Consider the following 25,563-nt stretch of genomic DNA (forward strand, 5'->3'; position numbering starts at 1 on the left):
TGTCACTGACAGTATTATAGTTTCTTCGTGAACCTTTTATACATTTGGATCACCTGGTAACTGTATAACTACTGAGATCAGAATTACATCATCTTCCTACCAGCTTCTTTCCATCCCACTTCCTTATGCCAGTTGCAGATTATCTTTACATCAGCATGTGAGCTCACTGTGAGAAAAATGTTTTACTTTTCACCTGCAATAGCCAAATTTTTCTTGCCATTCTAGAATTGTATTAATTCAAGGTTCTGCAAGTTGATAGACTCCAGAATTTCCTTCTGAAATACATTCCCGGTTACATTTTTCCATGAAACAAATATTGCCATCTTTTCTTGATTGTGTGTATCACAGAATAGTTTGGCTCTGATATTGAAAGTAAATAAGAACATGTAAACACTAATAACAACACCCCTTAGTTTACTTGGGAAATTACATTGATTTTTGTTTTCTTGAAATAATGTTAGCTTCAGGTATAACTTACACCAAATTATATACTTATAATCAGAAATTATATACCCTAACACTAGTAAGCCAGGTCTGGGATTTCCATTCTCATGTTATCTGTCTGTATGCAGGCACCTGCATACATTCAACTTTCCCAGTATATCAAGGATGTGCTTCAGCTGCACAGCGATACACTGCTTCACTGTTGTGGTTTGGTGCAAACTATTCCATAGCAGAATCTTATGTTTAAATAAAAGATGTTGCTAAAACATGACTCTCCGTTCTCCAGAAATCTCCCTGCATCCGTGACTCTCATTCTCACTGACACTAAGGTCACTTTATGTTGCCAGGAAATAAATGAAAATCAGAGGAAATAAATGAAAATCAGACTTTACACACAAAGATGTACTATATTGAGGAATGGGAATCGAGAATCATGGAAAATAGAAAAGAACAAGTTGTGTGGAAAATTGCTATTTTCATTCCACATCTGCAAATGTTTCTCTTCAACGAAGATGCAAGATGAGCAAAATTCCTATTATAAGATTTCTCATGGGTTTACCTGGGAGAAGGCAGAATTTACCTGCGATGCTTGGCACTTGCTGCAACATAAAATTCTGGAAACAGAAAAGTGTTTATATCAACAGAGATCAAAAGAAAGGATAAAAATAATTGGCAGAGAAACTAAAACTTTATTTACCTGTTATCAAAACTATTATAGAAAGCAGTTTATAATATTGCTATACTGTTATTTCTCTGGAGAGCTGTGTCTCTCATGGCCAAAGAACATCCTGAATATTCTAGAATTTGTTTCTTGAAAACATCTGAAAAGAAAAGCATGAGAGATTTTACTGCATTGCAATTTCATTCCTGACATGCAAAAAGACAGTTTTATAGTTATCATTGGTACTATTTTTTCTATTACGATTTTATATATTAACAGAAGAAAAGGGAGATGGCTCTGTAGGCTTCTGGGAATATTTTGATATAAATTTCAGTGTTCTGGCCTGCAATGAAAGGACTAACCTGCAGTAAGCCACATCAGTGTGCACTTCTGATTTATGCTAATAACACTGTTTGAATCGGAAAATCCTGAGAAGGCTTTTCAAATAGGCAGCAGGATATGGTAAATAATAACAGAAGCATACTTCACATTTTAGCATCCCAGAGAATATTACAGAATAGAAATTTTACAGATTTGGGTAGTATTTTTACAAGGAAATTTCCATCAAACTAAATGCTTCTTGTTAGTACAGTTGTCCAGTAAAGCTGATGACCCATTCAGTATTGTATCTTCACTGTTCATCCCCAGGGTAAAATAATAGTAAATTCAGTTTGCAACTAGCGTAAATGAAATTATTTTTTATTGTTATTATTATTTAAGTTATCTGTGTAAGTTATCTTTACAAAATGAGGGCTTCTTACAATCAAAAACATTGGGTTTGTATTATAAGCAAGAAAAGATAATGCTAACAGTTTTGGTATTGTGCAGACTAGCAAAAAGTGAGTGCTTTTGCCAATATCTTATTCTGTATTTTAATTCTGGGTACCATGAAAATTGCCTATGAATGAAAGTTGTATGTTGCTTTTTTTCTCTTGGACCCAAAATAATTTCCCATTTTACTCCATATCAGGCAACATATACCCAATTCCTGTGTATTGTAACACTAAATAGATGAGGAATGCATGTTTATATTAGCAGATTATTTGCTTCTGTGGCCAATGCATGAGAACAAATTCTGCCTTGATAGCTTCATGCTACATATAAGCAAAAGGAGGAGCTGTTGAGCAAGAAATGTTTTTTCCACAGGTTCAAGTCATTACATAGTGTATGATCAAGTTTATTTGTGAAGCTGACTGAGTGATGGCTTTTCATTCCTTTCACAAATGAACAGAAGTCAGAGTCGTCATCCCCAACAAAACCAAAATGAAATCCTTCGATAACAAATATTTGTGAACTTTTTATTATTGATTTCCAGTGTTTAAAAGAATGTGTTTGGCTTGAAGCTCTGTTTCTCCACTGGGGAGATTTGCTATAGTAAGCAGTGCAGGATTCAGCCATGGAGTGCATAATGAAACCCGTAAGTGGGCTTTTTGGCTCACTCTGGATCAGACTACTGAGCTGTCTCAATGGCACTTTGAATTTTGCACTTAATGGTACATTTGTGTAGAACTTGCACTTAATACCTGGATTATTAGCATTTAATTAGTGGACAGTTCCATTTATAGGGCTGAGTATTTACACGGATTACTTTGAGATGGCCCTATCACGATGACAATTGCTACCCCATTGCAATCATTTAGCAGAACAAGACTTTGTCTGTATCCTGTCGTTTCATCTGCCTCCCATTCAGAAAGGAAAGCTTTAGACACTCTGCAGCTGCAGAGCGTTTCAGGTCGTATTTTCACAGCTGAGATGCTTTTGGAACCAACTCAAACTCTTTTGCAGCATAAAATATGTATAATGCAATGGAAGAGAGGCAACAATAATCGTTTTGCTAATGGACTGCTCTGAGGTAGTATCAAGCATCTTCTGCTCCTGGGGGTGTTGAGCACAGAGAGGATCCTGTACTTCTTTGGAGAAAGTTGTTGGACAGTGTATGGATACTTGTCCTCGGCAGCTGAAATAACAATGAGCTGGTGGTTGGAAGAGCGATTTGTGCACTCTCTGGCTTGAAACCACTTTATTTCGCAGTTCCATAGTCTGAATTCAAATTGCCATCAGTGAAACACAACTTTCATACAAGTCACAGTTCCCTGACAGTATATACACATCTATATTTCATTAAAATGATGATTAAATAAATAATGAATTAGTTGGCAGTAGTAAGCAGTATTCTCTGCATTTTTACATTTATTTTATCTTTCATTAAACATAAAATTAAATAGAATTAAAATAAGCCATAATACAGTTGCTATTATTAAAAACAAACACAATCATTACAGAGCCAGTTTTGCTTAGCAGCCACATATGTCTGGCAGCCAGTGCAATGAACAACTCAAAGGGGCGTTGCTGCCGCAAATACAGCAAAAAGCCAAGGAGAAGAAATCAGCTAAGGGCACACATACAAAGACAAATTGACTGCACTGAGGAATTTATGTTGTAATGCAAGTGTCCCAGGCACGCTAAGACGCAGTTTAGATAGAACAAAACTGAGGCTTTGTTTAAACTGAGAAGTTTTGCTAGAAAAGCTCTATTCGCAAAATGGGGACTTAGTCTGACCGAAAAGCTTCAGGCTAGATGTAGCTACAAAGTTTGTAGTAGCAAGAACATTATTTCATTGGTGCAACTTCTGTCAGCCTCTGTTTGTCACATTTAGTCTTATGTTTCCTGGAAGTACTCGTTAAGTTAGCTATTCAGTCAGCGTCATAAGCTACAGATGCTCTCAAGTCTGTGTCATTACCGTATACCGAACTCATGGGCGCATATTTTGGCCTTTCAGGTAAAGAGCCCGCGGCTCCACTCAAGCGGATAGTGACAGACTGGAAGATAAAGGTAAGAGTTTCTTCAGGCCTGAAATGTACAGCTTTGATAGTCCTTTGAAATACTAATGAAGTGTTACGTACCTCTAGGATTTAAAGCAGTATCATTGTTATATGCAACATCTGTCATTAACTTTCCTGCTTCTCAGAGTTGGATGTAAGAATCGGACACAGAAAGGCTTAAATCATTAACTTTGGGTTAACCAGGTTGGGGTTTATGTAATTTACTTAAGGTGATCTTTGAAAAAACTAGCAAAACAATAGTTTATGTATGTTTATGTGTGACTTCTATGTTAACAAAAGTCCTGAGGAAGTGGGAGCTGCTGGAAGACTTGGAAGGCATGTACCTGAACACTCAGCCTTGGCTGAAAGGCATTTTATTGTATTTTGCACTAAAAATTTCAGACTGGTTTTGTGGTTTGCTAATTCATTTTCACCACCACTCTTACGTGTTTGACTATTATATCAGCTGTCATACTCTCTCAGGTTGGTTGACGCATTTTGTCAGTTTTCAGACCCCCAGCCTGCCAGCTGGATGAAAATCACTCCAGCTCATTCGCAGCTCAGGCACTACACTGAATTGTTTATATTCCAGCAAACTTCTGCTTACACAGTCACAGCTTGTAATTTTCATTGCTTATCAGTTAGCAGAAAAACGATGACTTGCAGAAACGGGTCAGCGAAAGAGAATACACGTTTTGAGTATGGGTTTTTTTTTTCCCTTAAAATGCTGTCTAGGCAAACTCTGTTATCAGTTTAATAATTGAGAAGTTCCTACTTTGGTTCCCCTTTACCTGCGAGCCCGTGAATGTAATTGGAGACTACCTGATAGTCCTGTGAGAGTATCCTCCAGAAAAATCACAGCCCTGTTTTGTTTCTTGGTTTCCCGGGGTTTTTAGCAGAAGCAGGGCTGGCTGACGGGGTCACCCCGGCTTTTGAAACACGGCCAGTTTGCCGCCCCGGTACTCCCTGATGGGAGTCCGAACTGCCCGTAACAGACCGGGCTATCGCCGCACCGCTTTACACCCACCTGCCCGGCGCGTCCCCGCACCGCCGCCCGCCTCCCCCGCGGCGCCCGCCGGACTACAAGTCCCAGAAGCCTTCGCGTCGGCCCCGCCAGCCCGTGCCGGCGCGCCCCCCTCCCCCCCCGCGAAGGCCGCCGGGGCTTGTAGTCGGGCGGCCGGGGCCGGGCGAGGAGGAGGCGGCGGCGGCGCTCCGCCCCGGGGGAGGGACGGCGCAAGGCGTGGGGGACACGGGAGACAGGTACCCGCGGGCGGCCCTGCCAGGCACCTCCTCGCTGCGGCCGGCCGCCGGCTCCGCGACGCGGCGGGGCGAGCTGCGAGAGCGGCGGAGCGCGGCGGCCTCCCGCGGGGCCCTGAGGCGGAGCAGCGGCCTAGGGGCGCCCGCGGCGGGCTCGGGCTCTGCGGGGGGTGCGGCACCGGCGGAGCCTGCTGAGCTGAGCCGGGCCGGGCCCGCTCCTCGCCGCTCCTGGCGGCGCGGCTCCCCCGCGGGAGGCACGGGGCGCCGCGGGGCCGGGACGCGCCGGTGGCCGCCGCCCGGCAGCGGCGGTGCGCGGAGCCGCCCCCCGAGGCCGCCGCCGGGAGGAGGGAGCGGCGGGGCGCGGGACTCGGCGCTGCCCGCCCGCCGGCTGCGCCCCAGCGGAGCATGCACTGACTCGCTGCCTCGGATCAGAGCCATCCCAGCCGCCGGGGTGCGCGTTGCATGGTGTGGGGATACACGGTCTCGATAATAAATGATAGAGGATACAATGACTTTGCTGTCTCTGCTGGGTCGGATCATGCGTTACTTCTTGCTTAGACCGGAGACCCTGTTCTTGCTGTGCATCAGCCTGGCCCTGTGGAGTTATTTCTTCCACACAGATGAGGTGAAAACCATTGTTAAGTCCAGCAGGGATGCGGTGAAGATGGTGAAGGGCAAGGTGGCCGAGATCATGCAGAATGACAGGCTCGGGGGGCTAGACGTGCTGGACGCAGAGTTCTCCAAGACCTGGGAGTTCAAGAGCCACAATGTGGCTGTCTACTCCATCCAAGGCCGAAGGGATCACATGGAGGACAGGTTCGAAGTAATCACTGACCTGGTGAACAAGACTCACCCTTCCATCTTCGGGATATTTGATGGGCACGGAGGAGAGGCAAGTGCTCAGCTGGAAAAAAACAACAAAAAAAAAGGGGTGGCAGGGGGGAGGATGGTTACAGGGCAAGGAATGGATGTGTTTTCGCCCACCAGGTTTGTGCAATTGTCTTGAGATGTTTTTTGGGGGGGTGTTCCTTGGTTTTTGGGGGGGGGGGGGGACGGCGGGAAGCCTCTAAATAGGGAGAGGGAGCAATCCCTTTATTTCTCATTACCCCTTCCACGATCGGTGCAGTATAAATGTGTTTATACCCCCTCTGCCCTTTACAGTAGTAAACGTTTAATTGAAATAAAAGCCGTTGGAGGTGGTTCTTACGTGCATGGAATAACGATGGTGAGCACAAACTCCCTGGAGTCATCTTTTGTTACAGCAAAGTGTGGTGTGATCTGATTTTGGCACAGGGCTGGTCTCCCACTCCTGTCAGGGGGTGTGCTCAGCAGTGGTTAGAGAGGAGTTAAAGCGGGTGTGCTTAAAGCGTGTCTTCGCAGTAATTCACTCTCCTGTGTAGACCAGCGAGTCACTGAGAATGAGTGTGATGTTTGTGAATTGCGTGTAGTTTTTAAGTCATTACAACTGTGCTGTCATACTTGTTCCCTCCCTACTGGAAAGCCAGGAAAACTGTGTTTTAACCTCTTAACTTTTTTAGGCAGGGTGATTTCCTTTAGGTTGTGCTGTGTAATTAGTATTGCAGCTTGATGGGATACTTCGTTTATTACAGATGACAAATGTTGAAACTATAGCTTCCTCTTCATTTAGGATTGTGGTGCTGCCACATAGCTTTTTTGTGTAGAACAAAGCACATGTTTCATAACTGTGGAAAAGGACAAAGAATTTGTCCTTGTGTGACAAATTAGCTCTAGCAACCATTATGCTGGGTATGAGATTACCGTACGGGTTTTGCTGGGATGATGGAAGCTGGAGAGAAATGTTGAAGTTTTTCACATAACCGAGGAGGGGTAAGGCAGCAAGAGAGCTTGAGTGTTCCTCCAGCTGCTTCCACAGATCAAGTAGTCAGGGTCCTTCCTAGAAAAGCTTTGGCAGTGACCAGACACTAATGGAGCGCAAGGATGGCAGCTGCTGCCCCTCTAAACCTGTAAATGCTGCCTGAAAAATCCAGGCCTTAGGCACGTAATCAAAAAGCTGCTTTTCTGTTGCCTGCACGGTTGTAAAGGGACTCAGTCGTCTGTCCTACTGCTGTCTCGCTGCATCTAGCATTTTGCCCCCTTTAAAATAATGCAGACACTTCAGATATTGAAAATTGTCGGCTTCATGAAAAATTCTGGTCGTGAACCTGTTTTCCTTTTTATGTCTGATTTCAGTTGGGGCACAGTTCTGCCAACTCTTACTGGCGTACTTGTGCCAGTTCACTATTCCTTGGCCTTTGAGGAATACAGGTAGAAATGTATATGTATCGCAAACTGGTACATGTCTTCTGCTGAAGGAATATTAGCTCTGATCAGTGTATTTGGTACATCTGTCTCTTTTGTTTTCTGTGGCTTTGGATAGAAGGTGCGTGTGCTCTGTCTTCTGCCTTCTTCCCTTTGTTTAAACTGACAGTTTTCCTTGTCTGAACTGATCAGCTAAAACAAGTTTGCAGGAATATCTATGTCATGTTTTTAAACAGTATTATGAGATTGTTACGGATGGAAGTATGATATACACGCTTAGACTTTGGCATTGTGAAAGGGGGATCTTACTTCTTTCTTTAATTTTGTATCATATATGTATCTTGCCCTACACTTGATTGCAAACTCAGGATGTTAAATAATCCAAAACTAGCACAGAGAACAGCTAAATGACAAGAATGTGTCCTATATATATTTTTTGCTTGTTTATTTGTTTTGTTGTGGATCTTGGAATTACATCCAAAGAATATATTAATGATAATACTGGATCTGTGGAAAGCTCGTTTGTCTTTTGTATTCTGATTCCTCAGAACTGGCTCTAATTGATTCAGTGACAAAGTGTGAGGCTTTTATATGAGGCCTGTCATTTTGAAAGGTTTAGCAGATCTCTCTCCAAACCTTACTAAAGTTAGTATTTTAAAAATGTATCTAGTATCTCTTATTTATCTTTCTGATTAAATCCCCAGATGTTCTTAGTGGCCTTTATTCCTACAAAAATAGGTGCCCAATCATTGAGGACATAACTAGTTTCTAGCTTTAGATTTTGTGTAAAACTGATCAGAAGAGCATGAACTGTGTGCTGTGCATACAGCAAAAAATAAATAACAAAAAATAGGTTTTAATCTAAGCAGGTTTTGTAGTTTTGAGTAGAAAAGAGGGGAGGGAAAAGAAATAGCAAAAATTTATGCTCTTATTTAATCCGTAGTACATAATACTAAATTTCAGGTCTCCATTTGAATTGGTTTTCTGGATGTCTTACTTTATTTTTACTTTTTTAAACAGATAAATGACTTTGTGGAACACTTTACCTACATATGTAGCAAAGCCTTTGTGAAGATTAAATTTTCCGTATGGGCTCCCATTAAATTTCTTTATGTGTATTTAAAGAACAAAGAACTGCTAATCTCTGGAGTTACATGTGAAACAAGCTGTTCTATATGGGGGAAAATTGTTTTTCCAAACAGACAATACCACAGATGAGATGCTGGATTAATTCTTTCAGCTATATACAACGGAGTGTGTCTCCATTAATTACTTCCTGCCATATCATGTTGAAGTGGAAGGGTAAAGAAGCATGGTTCAAGTAATATGAATTACTGTGTAGTGCTAATTTATGAAGATTTCTGGATTTTGCTTAAATCTTGCCAACATTTTGCATAAATTCTACTTTTCTGTTATGTCATTTCCTCTTCCATCTTACAATTTTAGCCTGAATAGGTTGGCAGCCATTTACTTAAATTTTGTGGCTGGCTTGATGAGAAAGCAATAAGCAAAAATAATTATTAATGCTCTGTGTTACAGCTAAGAATTTGGTGTGCTGCTGCAATTACTTGTTAAACGCAATAATATTTCAGAGATAAAACTCAATACATGGTGTGTAGTGCAGTCTTCCTTTTATAAAAAGTTAGTTTGTTTCTTGAAGATTGAATAATAATAATGCAGAACAGGTAGAGGGCAAAGAAGTAGAATCAGAAAGAATGAAGAAAAGTTTCTGCCTGTTGTCTCACTGAATGACTTTGGCCAAAGGAGTCTTCAAGGTGATCTAACTTAGAATCAAAAAAGAAGAGAACGTATTTGTCTGTTCTCTCATCAACTTCTTTATAAGGCTTAAAGATGGCTTGAGAGCTTCCCCCCCCCTCCTTTTTTCCTTTATTTAGAAGTTTGGGGGCTGTCTAGACTGGAAGATTGAGAAGTGGCAAACTACATAAATGATAAAGTAACAAACAATGAGCTTCAAAGCTGAGCAAAGGAAAGGATGAATGCTTAATCATAATGATTTAACTATTTCAACTAGCATTTACTAAAGGGTTCGTTTCTCAAATATTTAAGGTTTAAGCACTGAGTTTAATGAGATCTCATTATTAGACAAGAACAAAGTAGCTCAGCTACCATCTGCAGTTTTATGGTTATGGCTATGTCGCATATCCTAACCCTATGAGGTGAACACTTTAAAAATAATTATGCTAATAGATAGTACCTTATATGCTGCCTGTGCTTGTTTGCGGTTATAAACTGATGTGATAGCAACGGTGGGAAATTAAAGCTCAGTAACTGTCTCATAAAAAATCTCTTGCTCTTTCTATTTCTCTTAGCCTCCTTAAATAGGAACATGGCAAGGTTTGTTGCTTATGATCTGTCGGTGTGGATAAGAGCATTTTGCATGATGTAATTGGTTTGTAGAGTTGCTGATATAGTGCTGCAGTATGTGAAATGCACCTTTTTATTTTTATTCATAGTGTAGGGAAAGACTGGGGAGCTTAAATGTGAAAGGAGGGAATTTGCTGTATAACTGGCTAATGTTTGTAACCATATACAAAATCGCGTAATGCTTTGTGTGCCACAGGACCTTGAAATCAGTAGCACGAACTGTTGGCAGAAGTCTCTGGTTACTGATTAACTTACAAAGACAAAAAAAAGGGAAAGGTCAGAAGATAATGGTGAGAGTCCTTAGTAGCATTATCTGAGTCTGTGGAAATGTGAATGCTGAGGTAGGGCCTGGAGAAGAGGGCACCGTGCCAGCTGTGTTTAAATGAACCTGCTGTGCATTTAAAATCCAGGTACTTGAAAGCATGATTAATTCCTCCCTGATTCATTGGGGTGAACTTGCTGTTGTCTCCAGGCCCATCGCAACAAACAACTTGCTGCAAGGTTAGGTTGGGAAGGGAACTTCTGAAATGCTGCGTAACATGGTAATAGCTCATGTTCATATTCTCCTCCTTTAATGAATATGGGATGACTCAGTCCTCAGTGAAGGCAAACAGGTAAACTACCATAAATTTTCCAAATATGTGAGGATATTGGCAGAGGAGCTGTAAATCATACTGTCAGAATAGGATGTAGTGTCTGTACACTTGTGTTCATACCAGTTAATGTGATTTTTAACCCCTTCACAAACTGATGACCTGAAATCACCTGGGTGTAGGCTGTGCTATGATGATGAGCACCTTTTCAGGCACTGATAGGGGGAAATTTATTCCATTTAATTGGCGATGATAGTTGACAGTTGGAAGATAATGTTTGCCTTCTACCAAATATGAACTAATGAGCTAATATTTTTCTTTTTATGATCTTTGGATTTTTTCTTTTTTCTTACTTTCTGATCCTAATAGCAGAAGGTGTTTATGCTGTGTTGAAAGAAGAGAAAGCTAACAATTTTGGGTTTTTTTTCTAAATTTATGCAAATCTGCTAATTCTAATTCAAAACCTGCTCCTCTGATACTGAACTACTCAAGCAAACTTAGTGATGAAAATTTATCTATCATACTTTTGAGTAAAGGCCATTAAGGATTAATGGCTTGAGATTTTATAAAATACAAGAATAAATCAAACAGCAGCTTTGAGTTTTTATGGATGTTATAGCCTAGTTGTAAGGTGAAGTCTTTGAGGCTTTGCAGTTTTTAAAAAGAAACTGCTGGGATGGTTTTCCTTTTATAGTAATTTCCTTCAGTTTCTAATCTAGAATCCTCTGCAAAGTGCCTAAATGTTTGAATAAATATTTACATAGGTGAGGTCATGTTGATATGCAAGTCTCAAATCTGCTTATAAATTCCACATGAGGAGCCTGAAATATAAGCCAAAATGATATATAGGAACATTTCTGTCATTTTGTTCAGTTTATCCGAGTTTTGATTCTTGGATATCATGTTACAGGGTTATGATTTTCACCCTACAAAACCATGCTTATTTGATTTTTATGTCTACGCTATATGCTCATTTACTGTACAAAACTGTAACTTAAAATTGATTAAAATGGTGTAAAAATATGTAATTGGAAGTAGGAACTCTTATCAGTGCCATTCACAGCTGTATCGTTGGGTGTAGAATTGAGTCTTTTTCAATTTTTATAAAAATCAAGAAGTCAATTAATTTTAAATGTAGTCTGCCAACTTAGCTTGCATCGGTGCTTCCATGTTTGGGCACACAGGCAGCCAACTGATTGCCACTGGTTTAATTAAACCAATTTTGATTCTTAGATGCATTCAGATTATGAAAGTCATTTAAATTTCTCCGTGAACTTGATTAACTCGGGCTTCTCCATAGGAAGTGTTTGTGTCCGTGCTTTTGCTGCGTGGTCGATGCTCAGCAGCTTATCCATCGCTGTAGAGGGGGAGGATATTTCACAGCTACTGAACAGGAATGTTCAGACCGCAGTTGTTAGTGTGCCTGACGCTTTTTAACTTGATACCCTGCGGTAGCACTCTTGGGGCCACGTCCTTAGATACATAAGCAATCTCTAAAGACGGATCAAGGCTCAGAAATGACAGCATCTTAAATTTCTTAAAAATGTGCTTATTTGTGCTACTGACACTGCTTACCACACAACATAGGCAACAGTGAAGTCTGTTAGCTAGTCCTGCTTAACCTGGTGTCCAGCCTGGATGTATAACAAACAAATTTAGGTACAGTTTTGGGGCAGTAGGATTTTGATCGATTCTGTTCTGGAGTTCTGTCAAGTCAGGAACTTGGACATTTTTGGTTTTGATAGTGTGAGAGACAGAAAATTCGGATTCTTTTGTCATGTGGGGTTAGTTAAAACAGCAGATTGCTCTAGCCCTATCTTGAGTGTTATGCTTTCAGTAGCTCTTTTGGACTGGAGTGGTATTTCTTCTTCCTCTCTCTTGTTAGAGATCCAAATATTTATGATGTAAATTGTTCCTTAAAACTGAGTTTTTGGCTTCTGGCAGTTTCACTTTTTAAACAATCTCCTGGCATATGGATGCTTTGTTTTGCTGCTGTCTAGTTTTTGCCGGTGACTGCAATTCTCTCCTGTAGGAGGTCCCCGTACTAGTTGCTGGGTTCCCGTGCACTGGATCTGGCACCTCTAAATTTTCCCTTGCTCTCAGGACTCTTCAGCCCTGTCCCTCTTCATCTGTCCCGTCCAGCGTGCTTCCTCAGCGCATACATACTGCCTTCACAGTAGTGAAACTACGGGCAGTGCTGCACCTTTCCCCCATGCCCAGGAGCCTTTGAACATGCTGATCTCTTCGGAAACGGTCATGCATGAGATCGGTCAAGTTGTGTGACCCAGAAAGGCAATCTAAATGTATCTGGCACTAATGTTGCTTGGGTCTCGAGGTTCAGGGCTTGCGCTTCATTTTAAGCACAGCATAGATTTTGATAGATCTAGAAAAAGGAGCAAAATGCTTACGTACTCCTTCTGTAGTGCCCTTTGGTTTAAATCTATGCGCTTGAGAGGAGAGTTCCCTAAAACCAACTTAAGGGCAGCAGCTGCTATAATTATGCACAGAAAGTCATATGCCTGTAGCTCCACTTCTTCACCGTGGTATTTGTTAAAACCTTAAAATTTAAGCAAACTCACCCACCCTTTGGATGCTACTGCCGTCCTCCCTACTCTGTGCCCCCGCAAAGCAAGCCTCCGCACCCACACGCCCGTGTCCCCTGCTGTCCAGGCAATTTTGTGACCATGCTTTTGTACCTGAGCATCCCATGAACCTTACACCTTCATCCATTCAGGGGATGCTCTACCTCAACAAGCTGTGCTCTGTTTGCCCATGCCAGCCCTGCACCGGGTAGGTCCTTGCGTGTGCTGGGACCCAGGGTAGATCCAGGAGGAGCTTACAGCGGCGCTGGGGTGCTCAGCCTGCGTCCCGGGCAGGATGCCAAAGACAAGCAGTAATAAGAGCTGTTGCTACTCATACCGTGTGGCACATCCGTGGTGATTAAAATGATCTGCATGTTCCTAGCAGTGTACGTGCGTGCCCCAGTTTGAAAACCTCTGTAACAAGTTTGGGAATGTATGTCCTGTGCCACCGCCTTCCAAAATAGGGAGTAGTATGAGTGAGGCTCTTTTTTCTTTAAAATAGCTTCTATAGCTATCAGTTCCCTTCGGCTGCTGACTTCCTAGTCAGGTTCACGTTATCATCAATGTTCACCATCACTGACTCTTATTAGATACCAGTCCAGCTGGACAGACCAGTTTCTCTGGCTCATGGCCAGTCCAAGAGATATTCCATGTAAAAGAAAGTCATAAAAATTTAATGACTCTTTGTCTTTATTAGCCCTGTAGAGTTTCAGTTCATCCCAAAGGTAATAAGACAACAAAGATGACAGATAAGGCAAGTCCAAAAGGAAGTTTCCATCCTGACAAAGATGTACATACAGACAGCTCGTGATCTCCAGGCCATTATAAGTTGTATGCAGAATCAGTAGTTGCAACAAGTTGGAGAATTTCATTCTTTTGGGCTGTTTGTGTGCTTTTACTCCTGTTGTTTAGCTAGTGTTAAACACTTCAGCTAGTGTTTTTATTAAAGCAGTTTAAAACTTACTGCCAAATGTAGAGATTTCATTTGAAAGCAGCATAGCTTGAAAAAAATGTAAATTTCAGTGCAGTTTACAAGAAAAAAGGTTTGCAAATGCCAGAATAGTAATAAATACTCGAGTCAGGGTAAGTAGGGGAGACTAGTGAGAGTGTGTAAATTGTAGGTTAAATGACTGCCCACTTATGCCATAAGGCCTGATATTTAGATGGCAGTTCTTCCTGATCTGGTATAAGCGAACTATCTTGATCACATTCAAGAAATAAAAAGAACAGAAAGTACTTGTTAAGACTAGGCTTTCAGGTCTAGAGTAATTTGCAGGCCATAAAATAATCCAAATGGAAAAATCTACCTTTCTTTCTACTCTTGTGGAAAAGTCATTCCAGAAAAGTAGCTGTCGGGTGGTTACATATGGCACAGTGCTGGGACAGGGGCCCGGGCTCCGGGGAGAGCAGCGTCCGCGTTGTCGTGTGATAAGCAAAGCGGACAAGGAGAGAGGAAGAAGCATCATTCTTTCGGTTGGGTGCCATAACGAACTTCTGAGAGCTGCGTGGCAGCATGGAGTACCAATCCTACTGCTGCTGATACAAATTGATTATGATACTGAAACATTGCCGGCTCTCATCATCTCCGACCTTGTCTGATTCACAGCTGTGTGAGCAGCTGACATCTCCAGCCAGACAATCAAAGTACGTGTTTTAACTGCTAAACCACAATGCAATTATCCATAGCACGTCATGTCGGCAAACCTCAAAGCTCCCCTGGAGAAATGAACATTTATTTGCATTTACTTCCAGTGCTAAAATGTTATCCCTTGCAAATTTTCTCATTGTCATAAATGTTGAAAAGGCTTATTTTTTTTACAAAATCCCCTTCAGGGGTAAACATTTGATTTTATTAAGTTCTGTTATAATAGCTGAAACTGTCATACAGTACTGCTTTCAATCAATACACTTTTTAGTGTAATAAATCTCCTTACTTTTTCGTTCTCTACCAGATAGAAAACTGCTGGAGGGCATGAAACATTTCTTCTGATAAGTGAAAGTGCGTCACCCATAATATAGTTCTCTGGTGTGCCATGGCTTGCTTGCACTTCTTTAAACTTGCATTTTAAATGGGAACATGATTTATTTGCAGGTAGCCTATGCACGGACTGCACCACAGAATTGCCTAAACTTTTCCTGAAATTTATGTTTCCTCCAGACACACGCTGAAGCTGAGGTGTTGAAATACCTGATTGTGATCAGCGTTAAATAAAATGTGTATCCAAGGCTGTGTGCTTCAGGAATGGAAACTTAGTGTGGGAGGAGGAGGAAGGGGAGGACGAAACGTGCTTGTCTCCTTAGTTTTCTTAATGTTTATACCCCTGAGCTTTCATCTACTTTCCTGCATTTGAGTGTGAATGGTTTTTTTTCTAATTTTTCTAGCCTTTGTTTTTTAATTTATTATTTAGATCTTTTTAGAGATGTATAGGACACTATGTAGGATGTAGAAGGTGCTTTTATTGTTTGGTTTTGTTTTTTTTTTTAATCTGACATATATGCGACGTGGTTACAGTGGGTTTATTTCTGCTGAGAAGCAGGGATGTTGGACAAAAGTCTGGATGATCTCACTGAACAAAACTAGTATATTCATTAGATATTTACTCCTGATCATCCTAAGTTTGGCCTTTTATTGGTATGGAAGAAAAGGGAAATCACACAGGGAGAAGTAGGAAAATAACTACAGAGTAGATAAAAATAGTCTCTGGTTCACAAGGAGAGAAGCAGCAACACTGGGAGAGTGTTGAGACAATCTCATTTCCCCGAAGTGGCGTTAACTGGGAGATGCCAAACTGACCGAAGTCATACGTAGGATTACAGTACATGTAGATGGTTGTCTTATAACTCATGTTCTCCTACAATTGAGATTAAACAAGATTTTGTTATGAAAGGCCTATGATAATGATCACCTGATACTGGGATCATGATGCTCAGCACACCTGATCACAGCCGCTGATGTGAGGACTGAGCCCACTTGTTTGTGGGCAGGATGCTGCTGGGATTCCCACTGGAGAGAGGTGAAGGTGAGTGGCCTTGCACTACGTGCTTGGAGATGCAGTTAACTCTGAAACATGACAAGGAAAGTAAGTTTTTACTAACTGCTTGAAAAAAAGCTGTTGCTAGCTTTTCTGGCCATGCCATTGAAAGCAGTCAGTGTTCTTACTGGAATAACAAGGCACAGGGACTCCAACGCAGAAAGGGCGTGAGGGAGGTGAGAAGTGGAGCTTGGGACTTGAAGACAAGAGTGTGAGTAGAGGAGAAATGGGAGAATAGTGTGTGTTTTTGCATCATAGCTTGCCTTGATTTTAGATTGCTGTAAGACTGACGTATTTAATAACAGACTGTCCTAGCAAGATCACCAGGCAGCCATAGGAAAACTACTATCAGTTTCAATGTACCGTTGTTTATATACTGCCTGAGATCCAAAACCCGAGAGATGTATGTGTAAGGGTTATTTCTGTGGTTTAGGATGAATACTGTTTTATCTCTGTTCATGTTTGAGAGAAACAGAGAGCATGAGTGTGCATTTTGGCAGCGTTTCTTTATGGCTCTTGAAGGAGCACTAACAGTTTTGTAACTCTGGATGCTCTGAAAACTAAACTTTGCCCTCTTTGTTTCTACTGATGGTCACTGGTTTGCTGGCACGTATTGACAGTCCTTATTGCTCAGGACTTAGAGAACAAAATGTAGGACCAGCTGCCTGTTTCATAGTGCCAATTGGAAGAGCTCCAAGCAGCCCCTCTTCTTGCTTATGTTTCATGCATAAATAGTAATGTGAGGTGCTACATTAATTTACAAAGAGATTGGTATGACAGACTTTTTCATTTTGCAAAATGTTTTATGCTTTCATATAAATACATCACATAAGTTTGGCTTTTTTTAAAAGGGACTTGCCTTACAACTACTATTACAGTAGTTTTGGAAGGCAAAGTAGAGTGATTGAATTCTCTGTGGATGAATGTTGCATAAAAGATTTGTAATCTTTGGCAATTAGAAAATTGTTGCTGAGGTTAATGGTGATATTATTTTTAACTTTGAGGGCAGGAGCAATCTCCTGCCTCTGGGATGGAATTATTTCAATCAGTGCTTTAAATAAGCACTTTCTGTGATGGTTTAAATTGACAAACATTTAAATCATCAACCTGAATTCTTCTTTTGCTTTAGTATTTATTTTAGCAATTATGTATCCTGATATACCAATTCACATTATTTTTATTTTGTATTGTTTCTGAAAAGGAGAATGGTATTCACTATCATTTTTTTCTTTGGTGAGATATTTCCGCCCCCCCCCCCCCGTTTTTGTGTCGATATCGTAACTATAAATAAAAGCAGAACAAAAAACTAAATGAGAGGCCAAATAATGTATCTACATTTGTTAGAAGTTATTGAATGATTTGCATCTAGAACTAATTGTACGCAGCATTTTAAGCCCTTGGAGGGTGAATTGATCTGAGACACGCTTCTGGGACTTTTAAGGTCGGTTTTGTGATGGAGGTTCTCTTATCAAGGATCTCTGCCTGAGACCTGGACTTGGTGGCCAGATCGTCCGTGATGAGGTCAGGTACCGTCTCCTCAGACTCCAGTTATAACTTGAATTAGAGCAGGACAGACAAGAATTGGAGGTAATTCTACCTGATCAAGCTAACCTACCACCTCGTCAAAGAGAATGATGATGAGATAGCCAATAATTTCTAAAACCCCACATTTTTTCTTGCTTAGGAGAACCTCCTATCCTGTAAGGTACTCTGCTAGAGTATTGGTGTCCTCATCTAAATCTGCTCGAAGGCTCTGTCCTGGTGGCTCTGGTAGGAGGTGGTACCTTGATATTACCAGTTCAGCAACTCTATTTCTCTTCAACCTTCAGAGGCAAATATGTGCTGTTTCTAATCTATAATTTTAATTTGTAATGTATCACCCTACTAAGATAACTTTCTCAGGCTTTGAGATATAAATTTTGTTAATAGTTTTATTTTTAAATAACGTGGTTTTTTAGAAAAGCAACTTCTCTAACTTACCTGCCTCCTTGTAAAGAACAGTGCTAGTCTGGCTGGTAGTGTTGTATAGCAGCTCAAGACAGTAGCTGCATAGTGGTTCATGTTGCATGTCTGCATGTGATGACTAGAGTAAATTAGAGTATCTCTTGGGATGTGTTGGGTTTTGCACTCCACACTTTTAAGTTGCATGAGTTGGAGTTTGTATATTCTAAAGTGTTCATGTAAACTTTCAAGACTGGCAATTGAGATAGCTGTTTCTAATAAACTATAAACAGTGTTATGATGCCATGGTAGAAGCCAAAAGAAGGTGTATCCAGCTGCATATTGGAATTAGTTGTTTCAAAGGTAGGTTTTAAAAGCTTTTTTGGCATGCGGGTGGTGCATCTCTTATTAAGGAAAAACCTGACTGTGAAGGAGGATGAAAATCATGTTGATGAATAATATGAAAGGCCATAATCTTAAACCTATTACAGTGAAGAGAGGTATTTTTACTGGGATGTTTTTTTATTGCGTTTCTCAGCACTCCCGATTGATAGGAGAGCTAAATACAATTTCAGTGACCAACACTGTTTAATTGAGATATTTTTATATACAAATTGAAAACTTAGCATGTTGTCTGTCACAGTGGCTTTCTAAGTCGACCTCACTGTGCTTCTGATTCAAAATATTTCAAAAGTGTGTCACGAAAAACATTATACCTCTGTGAACAGGTGTTTTTAGATCATTTTACAGGCTTAAATTTCTGCTTATGTCCCTTGGCTGATCTGATACAAGTCAGTAACACAACTGAAAATAGAACTTTGTAGTCCTCCTCTCCTTCTCTCCCAGGTGCAACTGCTCCTTTTTTCTCTCTGTCAGACACCAACATCGTTAACTGTGTGCCTTCCATTATTTAGTGTAACACCATCACCTACCTGCTGGGTTTTGCAGTCTTCAGTTTCTTTTCTTAATGTGATTATCAAGAAAGTAATGGCATGTAAGACCTAGCAGCATCAATGCTTATTTCACATCGGTACCGTGGATCTTAGTGGTCGTCTTTCGTGCCAAAGTAATATTACTGGCGTGTCCCTGTCACTGTGAGAAGCTGATTTGAACCTGCAGCAAGCGCTGTGCTACTGTTTGTCATATTTTAAATGAATTCTTTCAGCATTTGTTGTGAAACAGAATTTTTGGTTTAAAAGTAATCTAAATAGCAAGGCATCAAGTGCGAGAAGATGGCCAGCTGTTAGACATAGCTGGTCACTTACCAGCTCTTTTGGACGTGACAAGGGTGAGGAGCACAGCTGGTTTCTCGTTAAGTGAACTCCCAGTCCTGGTGGCTGATTTGATAGCTGAAACTTGCTGTGGATGTCATGAACTCATCACGCGCATAACCTGTGAGTCTGGCACTTCATCAGTCATTTCTGGAGCTGGAGGGGGTTTGACTGGCCGTTTCAGGAGACCCAAGCACGTAACCATTTAACTGAATTAACCTCCAGAGCTTCCAGCCCTTATCTGCTGTGTTGGGGGAGAAGCTGAACTTAATCTTTGTGCTCACCTGCTTCTCTGGAAGGGGAACTTGGTGTTCCCTTTCTTTGCCAACAGGAGTTTTTCAGTGTAGGGAGCTAATGGCGAGACTTGAAAACTTGGCATAATTTGTTCTCTCTTGAGCAACATGAAGGAGAGTCACTGCAAGCAGTCTGTTGCTTGCAATTTAACTGCTGCAGGTGTTGCAGCGTGGGTTCCTGAGGCAGTTCTCTTTCTTCTCTCTAATTTTCTGGTGTTGAGAGTTAAATAAATGCCCTGGAAGACTAAAATCTTCTGGAAGCTTTTCATCCAGGAGACCAACTTCTAAGAGGCTGGGGATGTGAACATAGCAGCAACGTGGAGGCTGGAAGTGAGTATGGGTAATGTTTTCTGATTTAAATAAGGAAAAAAAAGTTAAATTAGGGAACATAGGGTTTTTTTATTGTTTTCATGAAAATGCCCCAGAAGATCTAGTTAAGTGGTTTTGGTTTTGACTTTCGAAGTTACATTAATAAAACATTTAAGACCGCCTGATCTTCTTGAATTTAAGTGCTGTATCGCAAGAAAATTGCCCTTAGCAGTGAGGGGCGTTTCAATGTGAAGAGGGATGAGTTGGGAACAATAAAAGGAAATTACATGAATTAAAATGGGAGTGGGGTGTCCGTGTTTTACCATGCCTCTGTATAGCCACGTGAGTAGAGGAAATTAAATGAACCAAATGAAGTAAGTGTGTGTATACCCCAGCTGAACAGGGATCTTACTATTGCCTAAAGCTTATAGCTTAAACAACTCCACACCACTGGAAAGAACCTACAGGCATTATTTTTGTGCAGCAAGAATTAGTGAGATACTAAAAAAAAAAAAAGAGAGAGAGATGATGACTGGTCAAAAGGAGCAGATATGTAAATATTTTATAGGGAGAAGTAATTAGTGGTAGGAATGAGCTAATACCCAGGCCCTGAGCTGCCAGAGAATCTAGATTCCCCAATAAACAGTTTCAGAATGCATCACCAGTGCCTTCTCTACGTCAGTCATTAAGCCATAATGCCCAAGAATTTATTCAAATGTCAGAGTTCAAGAGCTTGTCATGAAACTGTCTTTATAGGAAGAAAATGAGTCAAAACACTCCAGGAAAGCTTTTTTTACTAATGTATCTCTGCAGATGCCTGTGTCCTCGGGAGCACAGTTCCCACCGATGTACTTTTAGGAGTTTGTGCGAGCACCTCTGCATCTGGATTTTGGAAGCTCTGGCCCCAGATTCACGCGGTGCACAGACACCTGCAGGGAGCTCTAGCGGTGGTATAGCACTGGCAGCGCTCCATCAGTGCTCTGCAGTTTTTCCTCTAACTCTCTAGCTCTAGGTTGACAAATTAGAGAAGGATCCGGGCTGCTTTAGGAGTTATCAGTGTTCCCTGCACTTCAGTAGGCGATACGAGGCCAATGTTGCCTTGACCTGTCCCTGTTGTGCGATCTTACTATTTCAAATGCGATAATTTTCAATATTTGAGTCCATTTGAACCACTTGGAATTGCTAAATATGTTAATGATCTCTTATTTGCATGAACTTGAAAAGAGCAGAGCTATTTTAAATTTCTGTTGAATTCCTAAGGGACCAAAGTAAGGATGGGCTTAACTGCCTGGTGCATACCTCGCATACGGTACCTGGTGATTGTGGGGCATGTACCTGAAAAGGGAGGCGTAAGTGCAGGCTTTCTTATCCCTATTTTCCTTTTTCATTAGCAGAATTTATAGCATTATGGGACACTATTTACAGCATAAAAAGAGCTTGACTTCTTGATTTATCAAATAATAGAAACTGAGGATCTCATCAGTCCGAAGTGCGATTTGAGGGGAAGTTTGAAAAATAAAAGTGAAACAAGCGAAGTCTTTTCCCTTCCTTTAATAGAAAAACAAAATCAATTCATTGGTTTCTTGATTCATTCCGGTCAAGATAAGAATGTCTGCTTCAGCTTGAAAACAAAGGTTGAAACAAGGATTAAGAGGGACCCATATACTAAGCTGACTTGAGAAAGCTGGCTTTGTTGTGCACGTGCGTGTATGTGTGTAATAATCATGGACACCACTGCTCCTGCAGCTGGATAGCTCTTTCTTCAGGACCTCCTAATGAAAGCCACCACTGGCCCAAACAGACAGTGACAACATGAAAATATCGGTGTGCTTGGAAGCAGCTGTAAAGAGAAGTTTCTGAGTGTTCTTAGGTATTCATCAGCCTTGTTTGTTTCCAGTTGTGTTGTTTCCAAAGCTCTTGATAGAAGGGCTATTTGTTGTTTGGGACAAAAGTGAAAAAGGAAAGATGGCTGCTCTGTGAGCAAGATGCAGAGGCTCTCAATATATTTCTGTGTGTTTCATAATATCGGGTATTCCCATGCTGGACTGAGAGGTGATATAAGACTACAATTGCAAAGTCTTGGGTATCAGTATCTCTCTTGTAATTGCAGTGCACCTTGATAATGTACTTCAAGATTTGCAGAGAAGCCAACTCCTGCTTTGCCTTGTGAGTTCTTAATTGGGAAAAAGAGCAGCTTGTACAGAAGCCTGAGGCTATGATGGATTTAACACTCATTTTAAATGTTTCTTCAGATGAGGAGAAATATTGCAATAGAATGCACAATTGTATCAGGTTATGATAGTTTGGAGACTAAGGCATGCCTGTATCACCGACACCGCTGTGACTGTGGCATGTGCAAGCTTGTTTGAACTAGCTTGAGTCCCATGGCTTGTGCAGCTGTTGCAGCACTCTTTGAGACTGAATAAAGGTGTGTAAAGTTAGCCTGCATGGGTCTCCATCTTACAACAACCACATGCTAGCAATACGCAAAGAAGCTATTTAAAATTCAGCACAGTAGTATAGATTATCTTCAGTATAAATATATCTTCTGCAGTCTCCACCAGACCTACTTAATTCCTCTTCATTTTTCCCAGCAACAAAGTTGAAATGTTTAACTGCTTAAAGGAAATATTTGTTAGCTGTTGCAGGAGTTAATACTTGGTATTTGTGCATGAAACCAGATCGTTGTTCATTAGGATGGAATTGGGATTTCTAGCTAGTAAAAGAAGATAAAAGTGCTGTTTCAGATTCTGCTATATGAGAGAATTTAGTACTAATTATTCATTCTATGGATATTAGGTTTTATTATTTTATATACAGCTTTTTAAGTAGAGACTTTAAATCCTCATATCCTGTCTTGAAAACTAAATTCCAATCTGAACTTGACAATCTGGTTTTGAAACATGAATAGGTAAGCTTGCAAAGCACTATCCAGCACTATATCTGCATGTCATCAGAGTTAGTAATGCTTCTTTTTTTCTGGACAAGGAATTTACATACATACTTATTTAATGAATCAAGCGTGGGGAGAAACGTTCTGCGTGTTTGGTCATAGTGCGTACGTAAACAGTAGGAGGTCAGACTCCAAAATGTTACTGTTCTTTTTAAATTGAAAGCAGATAATAACCATAAAGATTTCATACCCTGGAAGTGTATTTAATAGAGGTTTATTGACAGCTGAGAGGGATCTTATTTAAAATGAAATCTGTTATTACATGCGTATATGTTTAATATCAATGCCATTTTCCTTTCATTGCTCATAGTATACAACTTGCTTGTGATTTGACTGTAGGAAGGAGATGGTTAGTCTATAATCCTTGCTGTCAATGCAGACTGGATTTAACAAAGGAGGTGATTAGAGAGTTTGTTGGAGGGACTTTTTGCTCCCACTTCATAAAGGTTGTTTAACACTGCCCTAAAAGTGAAGTTCATAAATTTTTTAAATTGTCCATACAGTAAAAATTGTAGATTTGTATTGGTTGAATAATTCATCGCTCCCTGATTGTAATCCTGATGCGACTGCTGCCCTTCCCACTGCAGATTAAAGTTCTCAAGACTTCTTTAGTTGCAAGACATTCATCTAGATGAAAAGGAAACAGAACTTGTGAGACCAAAAAAGAAAAGATTTAGTGTGTGCAAGTATGTAAGGAAAGAGATGAGGAAGAGCAAAAAGAGGATAAGAACTGCAGCGTTGTGCAGTTATATCAAGCTTTTTGTTAGGATGTACAGGACTAGTAGTACGTCCTCTCGTGATTCTCCCAGATGGTGTTTTCAGTCCTTGTTTGGCTGACAGAAGATGGCTGGAATGACAACTATGTATTATGTCAAGGGAACGCCTTGGGTGGACAGCAGTCTCGCTCTGCGGGAACTCATTCAAAGACTGTTGAACTGAGTGTGCTAATATAGGAAAACAGGCCATGAAATGCGTGTAAAGTATGAAAGAGAACCCAATTAACAAAGTTTTCTTCCATCTTAAAGAAAAGGTGGAGATTTCTTTAGCAAAAAGATAAGAATACTTGAAGGAAACATTGTGATATTTCACCAACTGAAAAAGAGCAAGAGGTCTCACTGAAAATTTGCTATTCGAAGGCTACAGCTGCTCATCGACAAAATTTATCAGAGCCAAATGTCGGGAATGGAGAAGTTAAGATAGACCATCTAGAAGATGAAGAAGAATCTGTGAGCATTATTGGTGTTTAGGTCTCTGTTAGTCAAGAGGGTCATGAAGATTTGTTATTTTAAATTGTTCCAAGTGAAAAAATAGGAAACGTTTCTTTAGTACCTCCGTAAAACTGTGTTAGCATGTCAGAGGTTGAGCATTTGCTATGTATATTATATCTGCCATTGAAATGGAGTGGTGGTATACAAAAACACGTTTCACTAATTCTTTCATTGTGGAAACCAGATTTTGCTTTCAAAATATTTTGAGTATCTGTTGTAAACATGATCCTTTAAAATAATTTTTGTGTTTATTATTGGATTTATTTTTCCCATCTTAAATGAATCCCATCTTAATATATGACTTCTCTTTAGAGAAATAATGCACTTTTAAAATCTGGATATAGTCATACTCGTGCTCTGTGATTATTTGATCTTCCTCAGTCCTGTAATGCGTTAGTCTGGTTTTGAGGTAATGACCATCCCGTCGTAAATATTGATTGCAATTCTGTCCTCCAGAGTTCAGTGCACATTCTCTTTTTGAAAAGTTAAGTTTGAAAAACTGACTTTCGATTCTTTACATATTGAGCGAAGGTAGAAAAGAAGAGGAACTTTTGCCATATTATAAAGGCTGTTAATCTCTAATAACTACAGCTTTTCAGTCTGAATTCGATTCTAATTTACTGTGCCAAAAACATATGATTATTATTTTTTTGAATTTCTGAACTACTTTGCAGAAATTGTGCAGCAGTGTACTTCTGGTTGGAAGACTCTTCTATGCTGAAGATGGGGCTATTTTTTTAATTTATCAACTGAGCAGCTGTGTTGCAAGAAAACATCTTATTCTAAGATTGGGAGACATGGAAATACACTTTTTGGGAATGACCATTACAGCTGTGATACAAACTGAAGGACACTTGCTAACAGAGCAAGTCTGTCTGGGGAAAGAACTTGAAATAGTTTGAATTCATCTTATTTTTTTCGTAGAAGCAAAAACAGAAGTTGAAACAGCACTGATCTGTAATTTGACAGTATTTTGACTGGACACAAGCAGGTTTTTTCAGTGCTCAGCAGTTCAATAAAGGAGAAGAAATAATAGTCAAAATATTATCCATAGCTACAACAGAGAAAAAGGAACTGATAAATGTTGTCTAATTACTTACAATGATCTAATTTGTCCTGTGACACAAACACCTATTTGTTTGCAAAATCTATTGGGTGACTGCGTAGGATAAAGACATTTCAAAATAGAGGTCAAACGCTGAAGTTCAAGATGTTATAAAAAGACTTCTGCACATGGAAAATCTCCAGTCAGTGGGCAGAGCTGGCAGGAGTTGATGAATCTTTGCAGGAGTGGTCATGGCTATGAATTCCCCAGCTGTGAAGTTACTCTGGCCTCCCAGTACAATACTGACTTCCAAACACCTATAAATGTGCTAATTTTTTCATGCATACTGTTTAATTTGAATATTTTCCAGTTCGAGATTTTATCTAGCTATGTAAGATGTCTGTAGCAGGATGTCTCTCGGATGCGG

General features: G+C 40.4%; 1 protein-coding gene and 1 long non-coding RNA gene across 2 annotated transcripts in view; both read left to right on the forward strand.

The window, feature by feature from the left end:
- Nucleotides 1-5,468: 5,468 nt before the first annotated feature.
- PPM1L (protein phosphatase, Mg2+/Mn2+ dependent 1L) overlaps nucleotides 5,469-25,563 on the forward strand; it is a 108,073-nt gene continuing 87,978 nt past the window's right edge. The window contains exon 1 of the mRNA XM_075157450.1: nucleotides 5,469-6,076. Within this exon, the coding sequence (XP_075013551.1) occupies nucleotides 5,678-6,076 (399 nt within the window). The 5' untranslated portion in view covers nucleotides 5,469-5,677. The remainder of the gene's footprint in view (nucleotides 6,077-25,563) is intronic.
- LOC142085474 (uncharacterized) lies at nucleotides 14,887-17,463 on the forward strand. Its single transcript, XR_012674701.1, has 3 exons — nucleotides 14,887-15,200; nucleotides 15,913-16,044; nucleotides 17,451-17,463. It is a non-coding gene; the product is annotated as an uncharacterized LOC142085474 (long non-coding RNA).

This window comes from Calonectris borealis, chromosome 9, assembly GCF_964195595.1.
Source record: "Calonectris borealis chromosome 9, bCalBor7.hap1.2, whole genome shotgun sequence".
Taxonomy (NCBI): domain Eukaryota; kingdom Metazoa; phylum Chordata; class Aves; order Procellariiformes; family Procellariidae; genus Calonectris; species Calonectris borealis.